Here is an 18,412-nt window from a genome sequence, read left to right on the forward strand (position 1 = left end):
TTGAACAGAGGCACAGATGTAAAGTGAGCATATGACATTGTGTCTTGGTCATGAGACTTTACAAAAGACACCCCCATCCCCCTGCTTCAATCTGTGGCTAACATACTTCATGGCTTCTGTTTTAAAAGTCCGTGTCTCCTCTGGATGTGGCATAAAGCTGAAAACATTCTTGAGGCAAATATACATCCTTGGAACGGTTTTGTTCCAACTACTTTGTGTGTCAGCCTCTGATTCTGTTCTGCGAGAACGGATGTTATAATGTTCTATACTAAGGCTTCTATAAAGAACAACTAATAGCTGTGAAATTCTTTCAAGTGCAAAAAACATCCAAATGTGAAGTAATTACCACTTACCAGTAAGCAGTGTTATAAATGCTGCTGGTTCTTGCCTGAAGGAATCGCTTTTGTTTGGACAAGGATATCTTCAAGGAGCTGAATCCAAGTTTAGGTTCCATAAGTCTTTGGGAAAATCTAGTTTGTTGAACATACAGATCCAGGGCCAGCTAAATACCAAATTTATGCAGAAGATCAAAGCTCAGGCTTCATTTATTTACCTGACCTTAAGCTTACACGGAAATGAAGAACACCCTTAATTCCACTTCTATATCCCACAGATATATGGCCCATCTCCAGCTAAGTGTGAAGACTGCAGTCCTTTTTCTCTAGGGAAGCTCTCTGCTGTGCATATCAGACGAAAAGGAATAGCAAAGAAAACACTGTGATCGGCCACCTGTGGTATTTGACCCCTGAAATATGTTATGAGCCACTTTTCTTTTTTTTTTAGAAGGACAGGACAGGACAAGTTTACTGCATGACTGCACTGTATTCCAGAGATGTGCTTCTTCCCCAGGCCTGCAGAATGAAAGGTGAGGTCTCCTACCACCTCTGGATATCTGACAGCCAAAACTGACATTCAGTAGAGAAATTATGCAGAATCCCCCTTGGCACTAAACACAGCCAATCAATAGGCTAAGCTTTTACGGCTTTTACTAGAAAACCAAAACCAAACAAACAAGTCACACAAACTGTGCGACTATGAAAATGGATTCTTAGACCAGATTTTTAAATTATGTGAAATACGCTTTCGGGCACTCACCAAACGGAAAGTGTGTATGTATGTTTGGGATTCATATATGGTAATCGCTTAGGTTACAAGCCCTTTATACAATTATCTAATTTAATCCTCACCGATCTTGAGGTAGGTGTTACACCCACATTACAGGTGAGGAAGTGAGTTTCAAAGAATCTAAGTACCTTGCTGAAGGTCACGGAGAAGCAAGAGAAGATTCCGTGACGTCTCCTTCAGTGAGGACATCTCAGCTTCAGTTTAAGAAACAAGAATACACTGAGGATAAGCAAGGAACATGGATGTTTAGAAGTCAAGCATGATCCTCGGCTGATGCAGTGATTTCCCAGAGCTCTGCAGCACGTGTATATGGATTAAAAAACAAAATGTCCAAGGTTGGTTAAGTCAGGAAATATTCAGTACTTGGGGTAAACAGATTTCTTTTTTGTAGGATTTCTCAGTCTTTAACGTGATACTATAGATTATAGATGGCCAAGAAGGGAACATGTGAGGAGTGTTTTTTTTTTTTTTTTTTTTTTAGATCTCCTCTGCTTCTTAGAATATACTTTAGAAAAAGCTGGGGTAAAACTTGAAAAAGTCCTTGAAATCAGATTCAGGAAGAAAAATGAGTCTCATACTTTGGGACACATTGGATGTTCTTCCCCCACCTTCCCCTCAGGGTTTCATATATTTAAATCCCAAGTGAATTAACTTGACTTTGGCATTTGAGGGGATTGCACGACTTGGATCATCATTAAAACAAACGTACGACTGGAAATCAGCCGACAGAAGCATGAAACACAGTGACTGGAGATGCGCATGGGCGCGTGTGGCGGTTTGTGGAACTTAAGAACAAAAAAGCCCTTAAATAAGGTCTTCTTGTATAGTTTTAGTCAATTCCTGAACTTCCAAGGGCTGATCACGTAAGCTGGGATCACTGGGTGCCAGGCTATTGACTCTGGCTTTTTCCCCTCCACTTGGGAACGTACAAGCACCCTCGTGTGCAGAGAATCAGGAAGGGAACCAGACACTTTAGAGTCACACTGTAGGGCTGGAAGGGGCCTCAGAGACCGGCTGTCCCACTGCGTTTTCTAGAGCTCACAAGCATGTGGGTCAGGCCCCAGCTGAGAGTTGACTGAGTTCTGATTTTAGTCCAGAACTCTTCTTATACCAGACCCCAATTCCCACAGCTAGATCCTCGCTTCACTTCTTAGTCAACAAAATGTACTCAGTGTTCTCAATGCATAAAAGCTGTATTTGGAAGATGAGTTTATTTCTGTAATTGTCTGACAAGAACGACCAGAACATAGCTGAATCAGGGTCTTGGCTCATGAATGACCCTTCGGCACCTAGAACAACAGAGCTTGGCACGCAGCATGTGGTCAGTGCATTTCTGCTGAATTAATGAATAACGTGACATCTTAGCAGGTTATATACTATCACCATGTACTGGCATTTTTAAAAGCTCATTTGACTCTGAGGTTCTCCAAGAGAGCTGACGGGATGGCAGAGTGCGGGCATATCAGGCAGCTGCGCTCAGCTCCCCAGATAAAGAAGTGAAACAAAACTCAGCAAGAAAATGGGCTGTTTGAATTGTCACTCTGGCTCATTTATAATACTTTCTTTGCTTCCTTGCAGGTGAACAGATATGGGAATCTGTACATGGTGTTTGATAAAAAATGAAATATTTCCAGCAGGTTTTAAATGGATGATTTCAGGGCTAAAGCCATTTTCTTTTCGTAAAAGAGGTAGTTAATAGCTTACATTCTTTATCACCAAACTGCTCATACCCCCTTAAAAGAATCGTTCTCCATTATAACTTTACAAAAACTGCCTAACTAGTTTTTGAATAGGCCACATTCACCAATAAAAACTGATTCTATATCATTCCCAATCTCAAACAAAACATTTGAATAGTTATTTCTGCACACATGCCACCCAGTAATATCTTATGTGACATTAAGGAATTCACTCAAATACCAACAGATTCAACTTTATAGCACCATTCCAAAATACTAAACTTTCTTTGCACCTTTATTTTAATCTTTTTTTTTTTTTTTTTTTTTTGGTACACATTTAAAGTATGGGCATCCTGTAAATTTCTGAAAAGCCTCATAGGAAAAAAAAAACCAACTCATTTTTAGGACAAAGCAATAACTCAGTTTGTAGGCAAGATGATCTCAGGCAGGTTGTAAGTTCTTCATGGGCTTCTGTAGTCTTCATTCTGGGGTGAAAATGTAGAAAGGATGCTAAAATCTTCCTGGATTATTATAGAGATTATGCTGTGTATCGTATGTAAAATCTTTTTGCTCAGACTCTAGGTATCGATAACAACCATGACAACAACAGTCTTTTGTAATGATTTTACTCTTTTGATTGACAAACTTCCAAGTTTGTGTATACCTTTTATTCATACTCTGTAAGAGAGAAATTAGAATAATATTGAACTCCCTCTTACAAGTCTCCATATTTGAAGGTTGGAGCACTAGAATCTGTTCTTAGCAAGCAGATGTATTTAAAGTAGAATTATAAATGGGTTTTAAATTCAACATATATTTGGCTGCCTTATTATATAAGAAGACTGAGTAATGTGGGAGTTGCCAGATGATGAGAACGCTTGCAGAAAAAATGTTGTCTTGTAACACTGGAGTCCTGTTTCACACTCTGATGATAACTGAGCGCTCTCGTCTAACTCTTCCATGTATTATCGTGAGTAATGTGCGCCCGGGTAACAGGTCTGGCGAATGGACTTGGAATTTCTGAGTCTGCTGAGATTGTAAGGTGGTGCGAAGAGGTAGAGTCAGAAGGGTGTCCACTAACAGCTGAACTCTGCAGCCGTTTCAAAGAAATTGATTGTTACATAATAGCAGTCAACGACCCAGGAAGAAAAAGTTTAAATTAGAAGTGACAAGTATTAAAAAGCTGCTGTGCACCGGGTAGGAAGGAATATGAGGATATTAATATGCCCTGAAATAGAAATAATCACTTTGCACTATGTACACCACATACAATATAACATATTCTTTTTAACATTGCACAATATAAATATTATACACGGTGGAGTAAACTAATGCAAAATAACTTTGAGGCACACAAGAGAAACATGGAATAGATTGAACTCTGATCGAAATTAAGATGGGGATAGAAAAAGGCAGGGTGTTAACCTGGCAGGCCAGTGAGCTCCTGGGATCTCACCTCAAGGGCCGGCAGCCACCTCCCATGCACACTGAAAATTCTCATACCTCAATGTTGTTAGAGTTGATCGCTTCAAACAAAGACTAATTAGCTAAATACTTTGAGAAAATCAAACTGTTGCTCCCCACTCTCAAGTAGGTAACCCTTAAAGGTCCCTCCCGACCTCAGGGTTTCTTAACGAGGGGCTATGTTAGTACACGGCTGTTTTCCCCCTATTTGTTACTTGGTTACTATGAAACCACTTTAAGGAAACTAGAACAGTATTCAAGAACACCCATCACAGTGCTTAACAAGATTTAATGTACATTTATTCTTAACATGTGGAACATATAAAGATTTTATACTGAATAAATGATATTCATTAAGCCAGAGGAAAAGGAGGAATTTACATCAAGTTTTTTTCTTTTTTTTTTAAACTACATTATCTTGAAATACAAATGTGGATTCTCTTCACTGAAAAATCTTTGAAGTTGTGTTTCTTCCTTTTAGTTGTATTTTTTTCTTTTTGTCTGTACTGGTAACCATTGTCTAAATCAATCCATATGCAACCATTTCCACACCTTGATTCATGAAGCAAATTGTGATCAGCTGCTCTCCCGAAATAGAGCATGACTTTATACATACAGAAACTTGTACATTACCCTCTTTTTTTTTGTTTTTTTTGTTTGTTTTTGTATTTTTTCTTTTTTTTTTGGAGATATGGCCCTAATGAAAAAATATATAAAATAAAAATAAAAAATTATTTAAATCTACCATCACTTCGTAGTTACCACATCATGAAAAAGAAACTAAAAACTCTGTACTAAAAAAAAAAAAAAAAAAGGAAAAGAAAAAGAAAAGAAAAAATGAGGGTATGTTTAATGTACAACTTCTATATACATCACAGCCCATAGGCAGTAAAAAAAATATTTAAAAAATGATTAAAGGAATTGTGAAGAACTGTCATGTGGAAGGTCAAACAACAGACAGCAGACATGACGGTAGTGGTGAGGAAGCAATTTCTGTTGATCGTTGTCAGGTATGTGTTTTCAATCTTAACTTAAAGAAACATTGTTTTTGCTCCTAGCCTAATGTAACCATTTTCCTGTGGAGAAACCAGTATCATTTCATACTTTGACTGCTGACTGACACACCTCCGTGAGCCCCTATACCTACATCTCTAGAAGTTTCTATTGCACAGAGCTTTGGGCGATGGGATGCAGTTTTAATTTTTTCATTATTTGAAGAATAACACAGCTAGGAAATTGATAATTTTTCACCTTTTTGCCTCAGTGTGGTGAAATTTTCCCATCTTAGCATCTTTTACCCTAGCTTTTTTCTTTAAAGTCAATTCGCTTCCCAAAAAATGCAGTAAGACATGGAAAAGCACATTAAAAAGAAAACCGGTGAAAAACAAAAAGTGACCTTTGAATGCACTAGACAGCAACTTTGGTTAAAAAAAAAAAACCAACAAAATAAAAAAAAACCCAAAAGGATGTACTTATACACACAGATGGCAAATATTAATTTCATAACTGTTCGAATTAATTATCTCTTTAATTCCCAATTGGTAAATAGTGGATGGGGCAGAGGAGCAAAGATTTTCTTTCCATCTTCCTACACTGGAGAAACAAGAACAGAAAACAGCCAGTTATACGGGAGCCTCTAGTCTTCACTCACACATGCTGCCTTCTCACTGATGTCATAACTGCCCAATCTGAAACAGTACATCACAGATGACAGACGCAACCAGAGAGTTCAGGACGGCTGATATCGAGATATCCAGCAATCGACCCTCGTGCAGAAGGAACTCTGAGCGGTTCTCGTCCACTCTGGCCATGGCCAGCAGAGCCTTGGCCGCCCTGCACATCATGTCCACGCTAGGGGGCTCTAGAGGCGGGGGCTGCATGTGCATGAGGTTATGCTGGCTCTGCTGATACTGGGCCATCGTGACCCCATCCTCTAGGAAGCTTATCAAGTTCCCGATGCTTCCTTTCTGCACAGCTATGGCCCTTGCAGCCAGCGCGTCCCCTTGGGCAAGGTTCGATAAAAGCGCCATGGACATTTCTCGACAGACTGGGTTTTTGCGATCCCCAACGTACCTAACTAACGTGGCATAGAATTTCTCCTGACGACTAAATGGAGGCGTAGCCAAGATCAGGTCCACATTGTTGTCCTGGATGCTGAGTTTACAGAGCGTCTCCAGCACAAGTCTCTGAGGCGACAGGACAGAGTTGGGTCCCACAGTGGGAAAGGGGTCTTGTGCCTCTGCTGACGGGCACACCATCCAGTGCAGCAAGCCATCCAATATTGGCAAGCAGATGCTTTCCGTGTAAGCAGACAAGTCTAGCTGCCCAGAAATGTTGGCCAAGGTGACCAACGTGTTATCCCTTAAGACCTCGAGGCAGTCCCACCACCACTCATCTTTGCTGCAGGCCACCCCTTTGTCCTCGTCTTCCTCCTTCTCGTAGGTCTGCGGCGCTCGTTTTCTCTCGGGATGCTCGTGGTGAAGAAGAATCAGCTTCCCCAGGATCAGCACCAAGCCTGGATGTTTGGACATTTCAGCGTCATTCCCAGGCACAAAAGACAAGCTCCGGACAATATTCGACACGCAGATGCAGCGCTTAGCCAGCGAGTCCTGCCAGTGCGCGACGGTGCAGAGCGGAGCCTCGTCCCGGCTCCGCGGCTCGTCCTCCAGCAGCTTGATATTGCGGTGACTTTTGGCTTGATGGATTCCAAAGGGAAACTTACTGCTTTCGGTTTGGGTACCAGGGTTTGCGTCTTCAGGAAGAGCCCCTGGCCGAGCAGACAGGACGTCATCAATGGTTGCAATGATGCTCTTCTCTTGCTGCTCTTCAGGGTCCCCTTTGCCTTCTTGCTCTTTCTTTCTACCTGTGGCGCTTAAAGGGGGAGGTGGACGCCTGCGAGGAGGAATTTCCATCTTGCTCTCAAAGTGAGTCTGGATGTGCTCGGTGGTGTCCCCGCCACCGAGCTGCCAGTGCAGAAGTCCACTGCTGAACTCCTGAACACGGCCCAGCTTGTCAGACCGGTCGACGACAAACAGGTTGTTCTTTTTGACTATCTTTATTGGCAGCTTGTCGAACTTACTGGCTTGCCTGGGCTTCTCCTTTGGATCCGCGGTGGCATCGGGGGAGGCCAAGGCCATGCTGCTCCTGTCCTCAGTCTCCGCCTTCCCACCGTCTTCCTCCTCGTCCTCCTCCTCGTCTTCCTCCTCATCAATACATTCGGCATCTTCTTCCTCTTTCCCAGAATCGTCGGCCAAGGACTGGCTGTCATCTCTCTTTACCACATTGTGATCAAGTGCTTTTTGGCTGGGGTCTCCCACTTCATATTCCATAAGAATCCCAAAAATGTCAATCAGGCATTTCCTAAAGTACTCTACTAAAAGTTCGAGAAATCCGGACAACTAGAGAGACGAGAAAGAGAAGAGGTACCATGTCATAACCTCAGGTGCGACTGAGTGGGTGAAAATCCTGAGAGCTAGCAATGCATTTGCTATGATTATTTTCATGTTTTGATTCCTTTTTGGCTAGGCCAGGAAAGAGAAACCATATGTCAGCTAGAACTATCTTCCTGAATTTTTCATTATTGATCAAGCCAACATGTACCATCTTTCTTATTTGCTGTTTACCTTCTTACAGTATCAACATGAAAACTTCCTTGTTATTTTCACATTTCTGATATTGTCAGTGAGGGAGTGCTCTGCTGTTCTGCACCTTTGTTTCTGATTTAGACACAATGCAATCATGACTAGAAGAGTGGGAACATGGATTTTCTAGACTCATTTACCCAAACTGAGTCTGTCCTCTTATTTATCTAAAACTTTGCTTGCCTGGATTTTTATGGTTATTATTATTCTAGGATTTTATGGTTATTTTTGTCTTAGGTGCCATAGGTTATTCTAATTTACATTCTCCATATATTTGGGGGAGAAGATAATTTCAGCAATGTAGTAGCTCATAAACACAAATCAATTCAGTCCCTGATAAATGAATGAGAATGTTTCACAGAAGGCACTTTTGTATTTTAGCTATTCACAACTCCAGCTGAAAGACAAAAGCCACTATGAGAACCATCTTTGTTTCCTTTAAGCGAATGTTTATATCAAGAAAACCAACATACTCCATGGTTAGCAACTGGCCTGATCCCCTCCCTCAATCCCATGCTGCTGCATTTAGGGATGATAAAGGGTAAGTAAGTGAACAAGGATTTCTTAATGACAGATGTTATGGAAATCAACCATAATTTCATATCCTGCTGTAAGTTTCCTGAAAGCGGGTTTGAAACAATTATTAAGAAGTAAGAGGAGGGCTTCCCTGGTGGCGCAGTGGTTGAGAGTCCGCCTGCCGATGCAGGGGACACGGGTTCGTGGCCCGGTCCGGGAAGATCCCACATGCCGCGGAGCGGCTGGGCCCGTGAGCCATGGCCGCTGAGCCTGTGCGTCCGGAGCCTGTGCTCCGCAACGGGAGAGGCCACAACAGTGAGAGGCCACAACAGTGAGAGGCCCGAGACTGAGGACAGGAGCAAAAAAAAAAAAAAAAAAAAAAAGAAGTAAGAGGAAACCCAAGGACCAACCAGACAGTACTTGCCTTTAGGGGATGAAGGCACAATTTTTCAGGTGGAGGTTTGGATGTCGCCCCCCTCCCACCCCGTCCCCAACTTAAAGCTTAGTTTCTTCCCAGGGCAAGGGAAGAGGGAAAACTGCTGACGCAATTCTGGTTATGAAAAAGTGTGCTCAAGAGCAGTTAGTTCACCTAGCGTAAGGATGAAAAATTATTCCTCTAGCAAAGGTAGTATATATTCTTTTAATACTTATTTTCTGTTAAAATGGATTTCATGCAATGTTTATAACCTTATTAATATACTTGCTATCAACTGAAGAATTGCCTTTCAGGGCTCTAATGAGGACTTAAATGAGAGAAGAAAGAGGAAGTGGAAGATTCTGGTCCTAGTTCAGGAGAAGCAATGCAATTAGATGTTTTGGCTTTTTTCGGCAAAAGCAGAGTTGTTCATACACAGAAGGGAAAATAACCTTTTCTGATTTTTGTTTCTAAATATTTCTTAAAAAGTCTGTAGTCCAGCTGACTCTTGGGCCTTTTTCCTAATCCTCTGCTCCCTTGCTCTCTTCTAGCTATTATGCTGGAAGCTACTTGAAGACTAGAACAGAACAAAGGAGGGTTTTTTTTTGTTTTTTTTTTTAAAGTAGTAGGCTTGTAAATGACTGCTTCAAAATAGCCTTGAGGGAGGCAGAGAAGGGAGGGAATGGACCAAGAAACAAGTTTGGCCATGACCTCATTACTATTGCAGCAGAATGATGGGTACAAGGGGGTTTCGTAAACTGTTTTCTCGACTTCTCTGTAATATTGGTTTGGCCAAAAAGTTCGTTCGGGTTTCCATAACAGACAAAACCCAAACGAACCTTCTGGCCAACCCAATACTAATCATTTTCTGTAATATAAAAATTCTTTTTAAATTTTACATTTCTTTTTAATAAAAGAAAGATGTTAGGTCCCCCTGGAAAATAGGGTAATGTCTCACTGCTATCTACTGTATGGTAATGTCTCATCCAACACTGACTACAGCCATAACTTTGTGTTACATTTGGATTAATTCCCATTGGCCTGCTAATATTCATTCTAAACAACAATTTAATTTCACCACTATTGTCTATTCCATATACATACACACATGTGCACACAAGGTCACTATTTGCTTATGAGAAATACAGGTATGTGTGTATTTATACTAAAGACTGAAATAAATTATTATTCCAGACAAAATTCTCAGACAAATACACATTGACTGATGTTGGTTTATAACAGCTGCAATGATAAAAAAGTGTTAGCTGGTGCGTGCTAATTACCTGAGGCATTAGCTTAAGAATTAGGCAGTACTTCACTTTCTTATTCTAATTTGGTCCTCAGCTGGATTGCTGCTGGCTTACCTGGGAGAGATTGAAAGTAGCGACAGTGCTGTCATCATATAGAAGAATATTAATAGTGTCCAAAGCCCAAGTACTTTCAGCCAGAAGACCTGACTTAAGGGACATCATCACACGCCAGGCCTCAGGAGTAACTAAAAACGGGGGAAAAAACAAGGATGTGATTAATACTAACTCTACGCACGAAAGAATAGAAAATAACAAAAGAAAAAGAAGCAGAGTGTTAAGTTAAATACTGATTTTAAACAAATGTTCTGAGGGACAGTTAAACGTGGTCATTTCAGATTCTTAGGTGGAGGTGACAGCTGCACTAAGAAACTTCTGTGGTTGAAGAGCTTTTCGCTTCGCAGGTTAAACAGAGGCGGGAGTGAGTAAGCATGAATGAGCCTTTCCGTTTGTCTTCTTTTGCTCCGTTCACAAATGTCTCAAGGTGGCGTCTTCCGAAGGCTGGTGAATACGCAGAATATAAGCAGAATTTAATTCCCAAGCAGCACCTTCTCAGATACAAAGCCTTCATTCTCCCGTGCTGTCTTCTGTCTGAGCTCCTGCCCACACAACGTGCTGCTAAGTATTAGCACTTTGACGGTTCAGGTTTTTCAGGAGGTTGGCTTGAGCCAGAGCGATAAGGGGAAAAGATCTGTAAGATCTGTCAAAAGATGGGGCTGGGAGGAGAGGCCCATCATGTGCCTGAAATTTCAAGGGAAGCCATCTCAGGAAACCGGCGGCAGCACGTGGTTCCGGCAGTCGGAACTCCCCACAGCAGCAGGCAGCCCAGACGCCAACAGCAAGCTTCCGTGTGGGGGTCGTGGGTTTCCAACTTTATTTTAATTCCATCTAGTTCTCAAATTTTCTAAGATAGGCACATAATACTTTTGCAGTAGAAAAGGCAAGCTTTCATTTTAAAATAAGGAACATAAGTTTCCCTAGGTTGGTATAACATGGACTAAGAAATTTTTTTAAAATTTAAATATATATATATATTTATTTAAACATCTATACACACACACATAAACACACAAATACATGCGTATATTTTTACATATATATTTCCATACGTAACATGGTGCTCAGGGTCTATCTCTCTCTCGCCTCCAGTACCCTTTCTATGTAGAACTCCTTACTCCCCACCCCCCATATACATCCTTAATGTCCAGTGATTGAAAACATCCTTAATAGCTTTAATTTTCTAATCACTGCAACTGACTTCAAGCCAAGTGATTCTGAGATTTTTGGAAAAAAATTTTTATACAACTGAACCCTATTATTTCCTTTGCTGTGTTAAAAAGTACTTCAAAAATAATGCAGAAAAACTCTGGGTACTCCCAGATACTCCGAATCTCTATTTAGTATTCAGAACGCTCCGAATAGGATGAATAAGTGACATAAGCGTTCAACGGAAAGAGTTCCTCGGCCGCTATCAGCAGTGCTGCCCGGATTACAACAATTCTATGTATCCTGTCATATGAAGTTCCATACTGCACATCACGCATCTATCTACATAGCACAGTCAGTTTTCTGTTTAGCTCCTGGGGAAACTCACTGTATGTTGTTGCCAAAATTACAGAGTGACCTGCCGTCAAATCTTCTCAGGCCGCCCTAGTGTTTCATCAGCCTGGCAGCTGTTCTATTAGGCACACATGGCAGAGATTGAGTGTTCGGTTAAGATCAAATCTTTAAGCCCAAAACACAGTCCACAGTCACTGAGGAATCCCTGGTCTCTCACATGGAGCTCTACCCTCTCACACAAATAACACTCACACGTAAAAATGCCATTTTAACTCTCGCTCTTCTCTGGCACTACTGCTTAACTCATAGGAGCGGCTTCCAACTGTAGCTCCTGCACAAAAACACGTCCTGATGGTTTGTAGCCATAGAATGGCATCCCTTTGAGATTAAGCAACTACATCCAACCTAAAGTTAAAGTTCTAGATCACAACAGGAATTCGCTTCAGGAGCAGAGCCTTGGGAGTACTTACCAATATCTTTTGAGGTAATCTTCCGCCTCTGTTTCAAGACGGGCTGCGACGCTTCCACAGAGCCAGGAGGAAAGGTAATCTCCCTTCTGACTGGGGGCGGCTGGGGGGCCGGCCCCGTGACCTGGGCCGTGGGGACGGTGGGCATGACCTTCTGCATCTTCATGGAGGGGAGGAAGGGGGACTTGCTGGGAGACATGCGGCTCTCCAGGGAGCGCTGGAAGGAGGCGGGGCTGGGCGCCCTGGAGATATGATTTGGCAGCGACGGTGGCGTCTGGTAGGATGACTGAGGCGGGCGCGTGATGGGCTGCATGGAGGCTGAAGAGGACATGTAAGGCTGACGCTGGCTGACGTGAGAAGGCCACTGGCTCTCGTGGTTTATCCTTTGATCAGGTACCATCATGTCGTCCGTGCGGTTCATGCCTGGGTAAGGAGGTGTCTGTGCAGGGCCGCCGGGGCCTTGCCTGCTCTGGTAGGGATAAGGCATATCGTTGCGTGTCGCCCACATACTCTGCTGAGGCCCTTCGCTGGAAGACGACTGCATTGGGCCGCCCATCATCTGGGGTGGGATCCCGTGTGCCTGTATCTGCCCCGGGCCTTGCATCCTCTCCCTGGTGTAGGGGTACGGGTACTGTCCCTGGATGGGCCTCCTGTCGGGTCCGGAGTAGGAACTTCCGTACTGGTTATACATCTCTTGCTGCTGGTTGCCGTACTGCATGTTGTACATGTCTCCCTCGTGGCGTTTGGCTGGAGGCCCATACACGCCATCCATATGGCGCTTGTAATTCTGAAAATTCACACAAAGACAGATCATACTGATGTGCTTTTCCAGGTATAATCACACACTTGAATTATGCAGAACAGTTATTACCTGGTGGAATGTGCATTTCCAAATGAATAGGGGAAGCTCCCACAACATCTACGGACTAACAATTTTACGCACTGTATTCAGTATTGCATAAACCAGGTCACGTACTCTGAAGGAGCTTCCGCGGTTCGTTTTCATGTGCTTCAAATTTTCTGCGGGGGGGCGGGGGGGGGGGAACCGTCTCGCCTGGTTATTTTCCAGGGCTGCAATTTGGGGAGTGTATGGTTTTGGTGACCACCACAGAGGCAGTGCTGAACAGGGGCTTGGGGATGCACTAGGGTGACTTCCGTAGGTAGAGAGAGACCTCATCGGAAGGGACTGAGCCCTTTGAGGGCCAGCCCGAAGGGGTCCTGGGTTAAACAGATTCCTTGGGCCTAACTTTACAGAAAAACTTCCACACAGAACCTGGCTCTTCAGACTGGACCTGTGCCCCCTGACACCTGACATTCCATGGCCCCGTCCCGACTTCCAGCTTGTGTGGGTCACATTCTCCATGAAAGCCTCTGAGGACAGGGCTGGTGCAGCCCTGCTCCTAACTCTCCTCCCCAGGGACGCCAGGGGTTCCAGCACTTGATCAGGGTGGGAAGCTCCTGATGAGAGGGAGGGAGGGAGATGCTCATATGCTAATTAGCGTTCTTTCACTTTACTTGAAAACTGTTTAAGATCAGTTGGTTTGATAATACAATTCACTGTAGAAACATGCTCCAATAAAATTAAATAAATGTTTAAAATCCCTTCTATTTTACAAGAGGTCTTAGACCTGAAAAGTGGTTTAGAAACAGTAAATTCCTGTGTCTGAAAAGCCATGGCATGTTGTGCAATCCTCCGCACTGGTCGTGATAACTGCAAGGTTACCTCACATACTTCACCACCATCTCTGAGCTGCAGCGCTGTGTAAACAGCATAAACCTAACACCTATCCTATAAAGTGAAAATAGGCGGTCATTAATATCTTACTCTTAAAAACAAATCAACTTTCACTATTAGTATGTAATATTTTAAGTTGTTTTCCCTACATATCCTCTTTAAAACATATCGACAAATTTCTGTGCTAAAATGAACACACATATGTCTAAACCATACTTGAACTTGGGCTTATTATTTACAAGGATGAAATGTCCTTAACTTCCTACGACATGTTATATTTTCAAGAGCTATTTCTAATTTTCTGATTTCAAAATCCTAGGAATATTTTTTAGCAAAAACAAACATAACCTGATTGTTATATGTCATTTTTGTTATACTTCCTAAAACTGTCCAGAAGTAGTACGAGTTTGAATTTTAAACAGAAAGCACAGAGATGCATGCCGCTCGCCAACTCACCGTCTGCTGTGGATACAGGCCCGGCTGGTGTCCTCCATATGCTGGCTGTCCTGAGGGAGGGCCTTGGCCTGGGTACTGTTGCCCGTAAGGTTCATGCCTAGAATGAGGCATTCAAAGAGAACTTCACTTACCATGGACCTCAGGCCAAGGGAGGAAGGAAGAGTCCATTTCTGGAAACCCCACTGCACCCTCCAGACAGGCGCTGGGAGCCGCAGCAGCAGTTCAGCTCCCAGGAGAAGGGGTGGCAGCACCCACTCTGGGGACGCTGCCGATCCCTGGCCGGTGGGTGGGAGGAGCCCCGCTGGACGGAGCCACCCTCCGCCTCTGAAGAGAGGCCCCGCCCATCCACTGAGGGACGGGGGAGGGCATGGCACAGGCTGATGTGAGGTATTAACGAGGGCAAGAAATAACAGGAGGGGCTTGCCTGGTGGTGCAGTGGTTGAGAGTCCGCCTGCCAATGCAGGGGACACGGGTTCGAGCCCTCCACATGCCGCGGAGCAACTAGGCCTGTGAGCCACAGCTGCTGAGCCTGCGCGTCTGGAGCCTGTGCTCCGCAACAATAGAGGCCGCGACAGTGAGAGGCCCGCGCACCGCGATGAAGAGTGGCCCCCGCTCGCCGCAACTAGAGAAAGCCCTCGCACAGAAACGAAGACCCAACACAGCCATAAATAAATAAATAAATAAATAAATAAATCTTAAAAAAAAAAAAGAAATAACAGGAGAACCAAAGAATCAAAGCAGTATTTCTAGGAGTACCAGAACATTGGCATATAATGGTGGAAAATCTTTATATGTCTTACTTTCTCATCATGAATATAAAATGTGCAAGTTTTTAAAGGGATACTTCAAAATCAATCCAAATGATACTAAGTATAGACAAAACTACTCAAAATTTCAAAGTCCTATGACCTTAAAAGGCTACAAAAAAGAATAACAGGGATGATTTAAGTACTTCTATTAAATCTTAAAATGGGAATGAGCAATACATTTATTTCATATTGAGAAATTATAAATACCATAAAAATAGCATGTTTAAAAGAGCAATGAATCGAAAACTTAAAAACTAAGCTGGTGTAGTTAGTATACTGAATCTTGTAAGAAAGAGAATACTTGGACTGAATATACTCCTAAACTGGTCAAGGAGTGAGAATAAGAAGGAAAATAAATGAATTTTTAGACTATCACATGTAAAACAGATACATGGGAAGTTTTTGCTAATGACATGGATATCTAGAAGGTAGCTTACAGTTAGGAGGAAAAAAATATAATTGACGTGGATAAAATTTCAGCTGAACAAGTAACACTTTTCAGAAGAGAAAACGAGGTAAATCCTTATGTGGTAGAGTCCAAATGACTATTAAACCCAGGCCACGCACTATTCCAGAAAGCATTCCAGAAGAAATAGAAAGGCATATTTGCTTGGGTTCCTTTAAGAATGTATGTCCCAGGATGACTGTTCTCCGTTTAATCCCATCAGCCTACCCCTCACCCCCTACCCTCACCAAAAGCTTTTCCTGGACCCTCAAAAACAAACCAAACCTTAGTAAAACCCTGATCCAGTACACTAGACATCACACAATGGTAACTGACTGAGGCAGATTTCACAAATAAACCTTCACTAGGAGGTCAGAATAAGAAGTCAAGATTCCTGAGTCACTATTAGAAAGTACCACATGGCTTTGAGCACGTGAGGCTGTGTAAACTCAAGAACCAGGCTCACAGAGAATGCTAGAAAGAAACCTTACTCGGTAAAACAGTGATTTTTCAAACCTTTTTTCCTTTGTGTTAAACCAGGGACACCTCACTACCTAACCTATAGCATGTGTACTGAGGAAAGGGGAGCAGTGTGGACGGAGGCCTCGCCACATGGGATTCCAAGGAAACGATGGAAACCATTGCCTGTCCTGAGAACTGCCCACGCAGCGACAGTTAGAAAAGGAGCCTTCTACTGCACCTCCACTGGTTTTCTTAAAAAATGTTAAATCGAAGCCTTTGTTTCTGAGCACTTCTCCGTTAGGGAGGTAACGAACATGCCAACCAAGGGAAGGGGCTTCCGTGGTTAAGGACCAAGGTCAGGAGCCTTCTTCACACAAAGAAGTCCCCCCTAAGCCACTATTTTAGGAGGGAGCTTCCTCTCAGAGACGTTTCAATGACTTTCCTTCTATCTTATTAAAATAATCTGGGCCAGTAGTGCAACCTTACTTGACATTTTAATATCAAGATGCTGTCCTGAAAAAAAAAAAAAAAAAAAAAGCTGCCCTGGCTTTTCTCAGAGATGTTTATTAAGGAACAAAGTATTCCCTCCCTGTTTAAAATGTTCACAGTGGAAACAACTGAAAAAACAACACCTGGAAGACCTTACCAAGAACCACTACCATTGAGCCTGCTGGCAGCCCAGTGTGGTACCACTGCCCAGACCTCGGCCTCTGGGAGACAGGCTGGCGCTGAGGTCACAGGAGGAGCCAGGTGTGGAGGCTCGAGGCGGCGGTCTCGGTGTGGTGACAGCCCTGGCTCTTGCATCCTGAGAGAGGAGACTCTTGCCCTGGCCAGCCCAGCCCCAGCATATTTCTCATTTGTGCTTTTGGGCACTCGCTAATAAAAATACAGCTGTACTTGGTGGCCTGGGGACAAGGTCCTTCTCCCCAGTCCTGTTACAGTCGTCGACTGAAGGCAGCCACCTGACGCGCACAATCCTTTGAAACTCCATCGGCTCCCCGGGCTCAGAAGTGTGTGTTTGAGGAGGGCAGTTTCTAGTGAGTCACCTCATCTTCATTTTAGGAAACACTCACCTTCGATCGTAACTGGCTCCATAGGGAAACGGCTGCCGCTGCCCCATGCCTAGACTGGACATCGCTCCAGACGGACTCTGGTTGTACATGTCCTGCATGCTGCTGGCGGCCATCTGTCCTTGCGTCATAAACGGCTCGCTACTTCCAGGCACTGCAATATTTTCAGGAACAGATGAAAAATTAAGCACTTTCAAAAGCCAAAGGGCCCAAACATCCCTTTCTAGTCATTGCTGTTATCCTTAATATGACAGACAACAATACCGATGAAAGCGCATAAGGTCTGGAGTCAAGATGGGCCCTGTTGGGGCAGGATTCTAAGATGGACCCTGAGGTCCCCCTTCCCCACCCCCGTACACACCTTGTATGAGTCTCTCCCTCTGAGTGTGGGTAGAACCTACAAATGGGATAGGATGTCACTCCCAGGATTATGCTACATCACAGGGCAAAAGGGATTTCACAGATGTAATTAAAGTCACTCATCAGCTGGCTGAACTAACCAAAAGGGAGAGCACCTACGTGGGCCCTTTAAATCAGCATCTAGAGGTGAGAGACAAGCAAGTCGGAGACACTCTCCCCCGCTGGCCTGAGAGGCCCAAGTGTTAGGAACGACGGAAGCCTCCAGGAGCAGAGAAGGCCCCAGATGACGGTCAATAAGAAAACGGGACCTCAGTCCGACAACTGCGAGGAAACAAATTCCACCAGCAACCTGAACAAGCTCAGAAGAAATGGAGTCCCGGCTGACAGCTTGATTTCTGCTGTGAGCTGAGAACCCACAGAAACTGCGAGGGCATACGTGTATGTTGTTTTAAGCCACAAGTTTGTGTTATGCAGTAATACAGGAAGCGAACACAGGCCCAGATCCATACTTATTTGGGTAAGCTGCTGAACTTCTAAGTTTAATTCCTTGTCTATAAAATGTGGTTGGGAATATCATCTCATGGAATGGTTGTAAGGAAGAGATGAAATATATAGGGAGAGTTACTTCCCTTCCCTTTTAGGAAAAAAAAAAAAAAAGTGAAAACCTTAACATAACCACCCATGCGCTGACTCACTCTAAAATCAGGATGAAGAAAATCACTAGGGAGCTAAGAACAGCTCAAGAAGGGATGAGATACAACTATTTCTAACAAGGGGTAGAGTGTCAATTAGGTCAAATATGCAAATTAGCATTAGCTCAGAGCCTGAAGGAAATTGAATTGGGTCAGGCCCAGAAACTAGCCTGTAGGCAAATTAAACATTTTAATGCAAATCTTAATTG

At 43.4% G+C, this 18,412-nt stretch overlaps 1 protein-coding gene across 4 annotated transcripts in view; it reads right to left on the reverse strand.

Moving 5' to 3' along the window:
- Positions 1 to 3,078: 3,078 nt before the first annotated feature.
- Positions 3,079 to 18,412, reverse strand: part of ARID1B (AT-rich interaction domain 1B) — a 411,713-nt gene continuing 396,379 nt past the window's right edge. For 2 of the 4 annotated variants that reach the window (XM_067701689.1, XM_067701687.1), the window contains 5 exons: positions 17,155 to 17,305; positions 14,366 to 14,462; positions 12,178 to 12,961; positions 10,205 to 10,335; positions 3,079 to 7,666 (listed from right to left, as the gene is read on the reverse strand). In XM_067701689.1, the coding sequence (XP_067557790.1) occupies positions 5,942 to 7,666; positions 10,205 to 10,335; positions 12,178 to 12,961; positions 14,366 to 14,462; positions 17,155 to 17,305 (2,888 nt within the window). In that variant the 3' untranslated portion in view covers positions 3,079 to 5,941. The remainder of the gene's footprint in view (positions 7,667 to 10,204; positions 10,336 to 12,177; positions 12,962 to 14,365; positions 14,463 to 17,154; positions 17,306 to 18,412) is intronic. The other 2 variants (XM_067701686.1, XM_067701688.1) reach the window with 1 other exon arrangement.

This window comes from Pseudorca crassidens, chromosome 13, assembly GCF_039906515.1.
Source record: "Pseudorca crassidens isolate mPseCra1 chromosome 13, mPseCra1.hap1, whole genome shotgun sequence".
NCBI lineage: Eukaryota > Metazoa > Chordata > Mammalia > Artiodactyla > Delphinidae > Pseudorca > Pseudorca crassidens.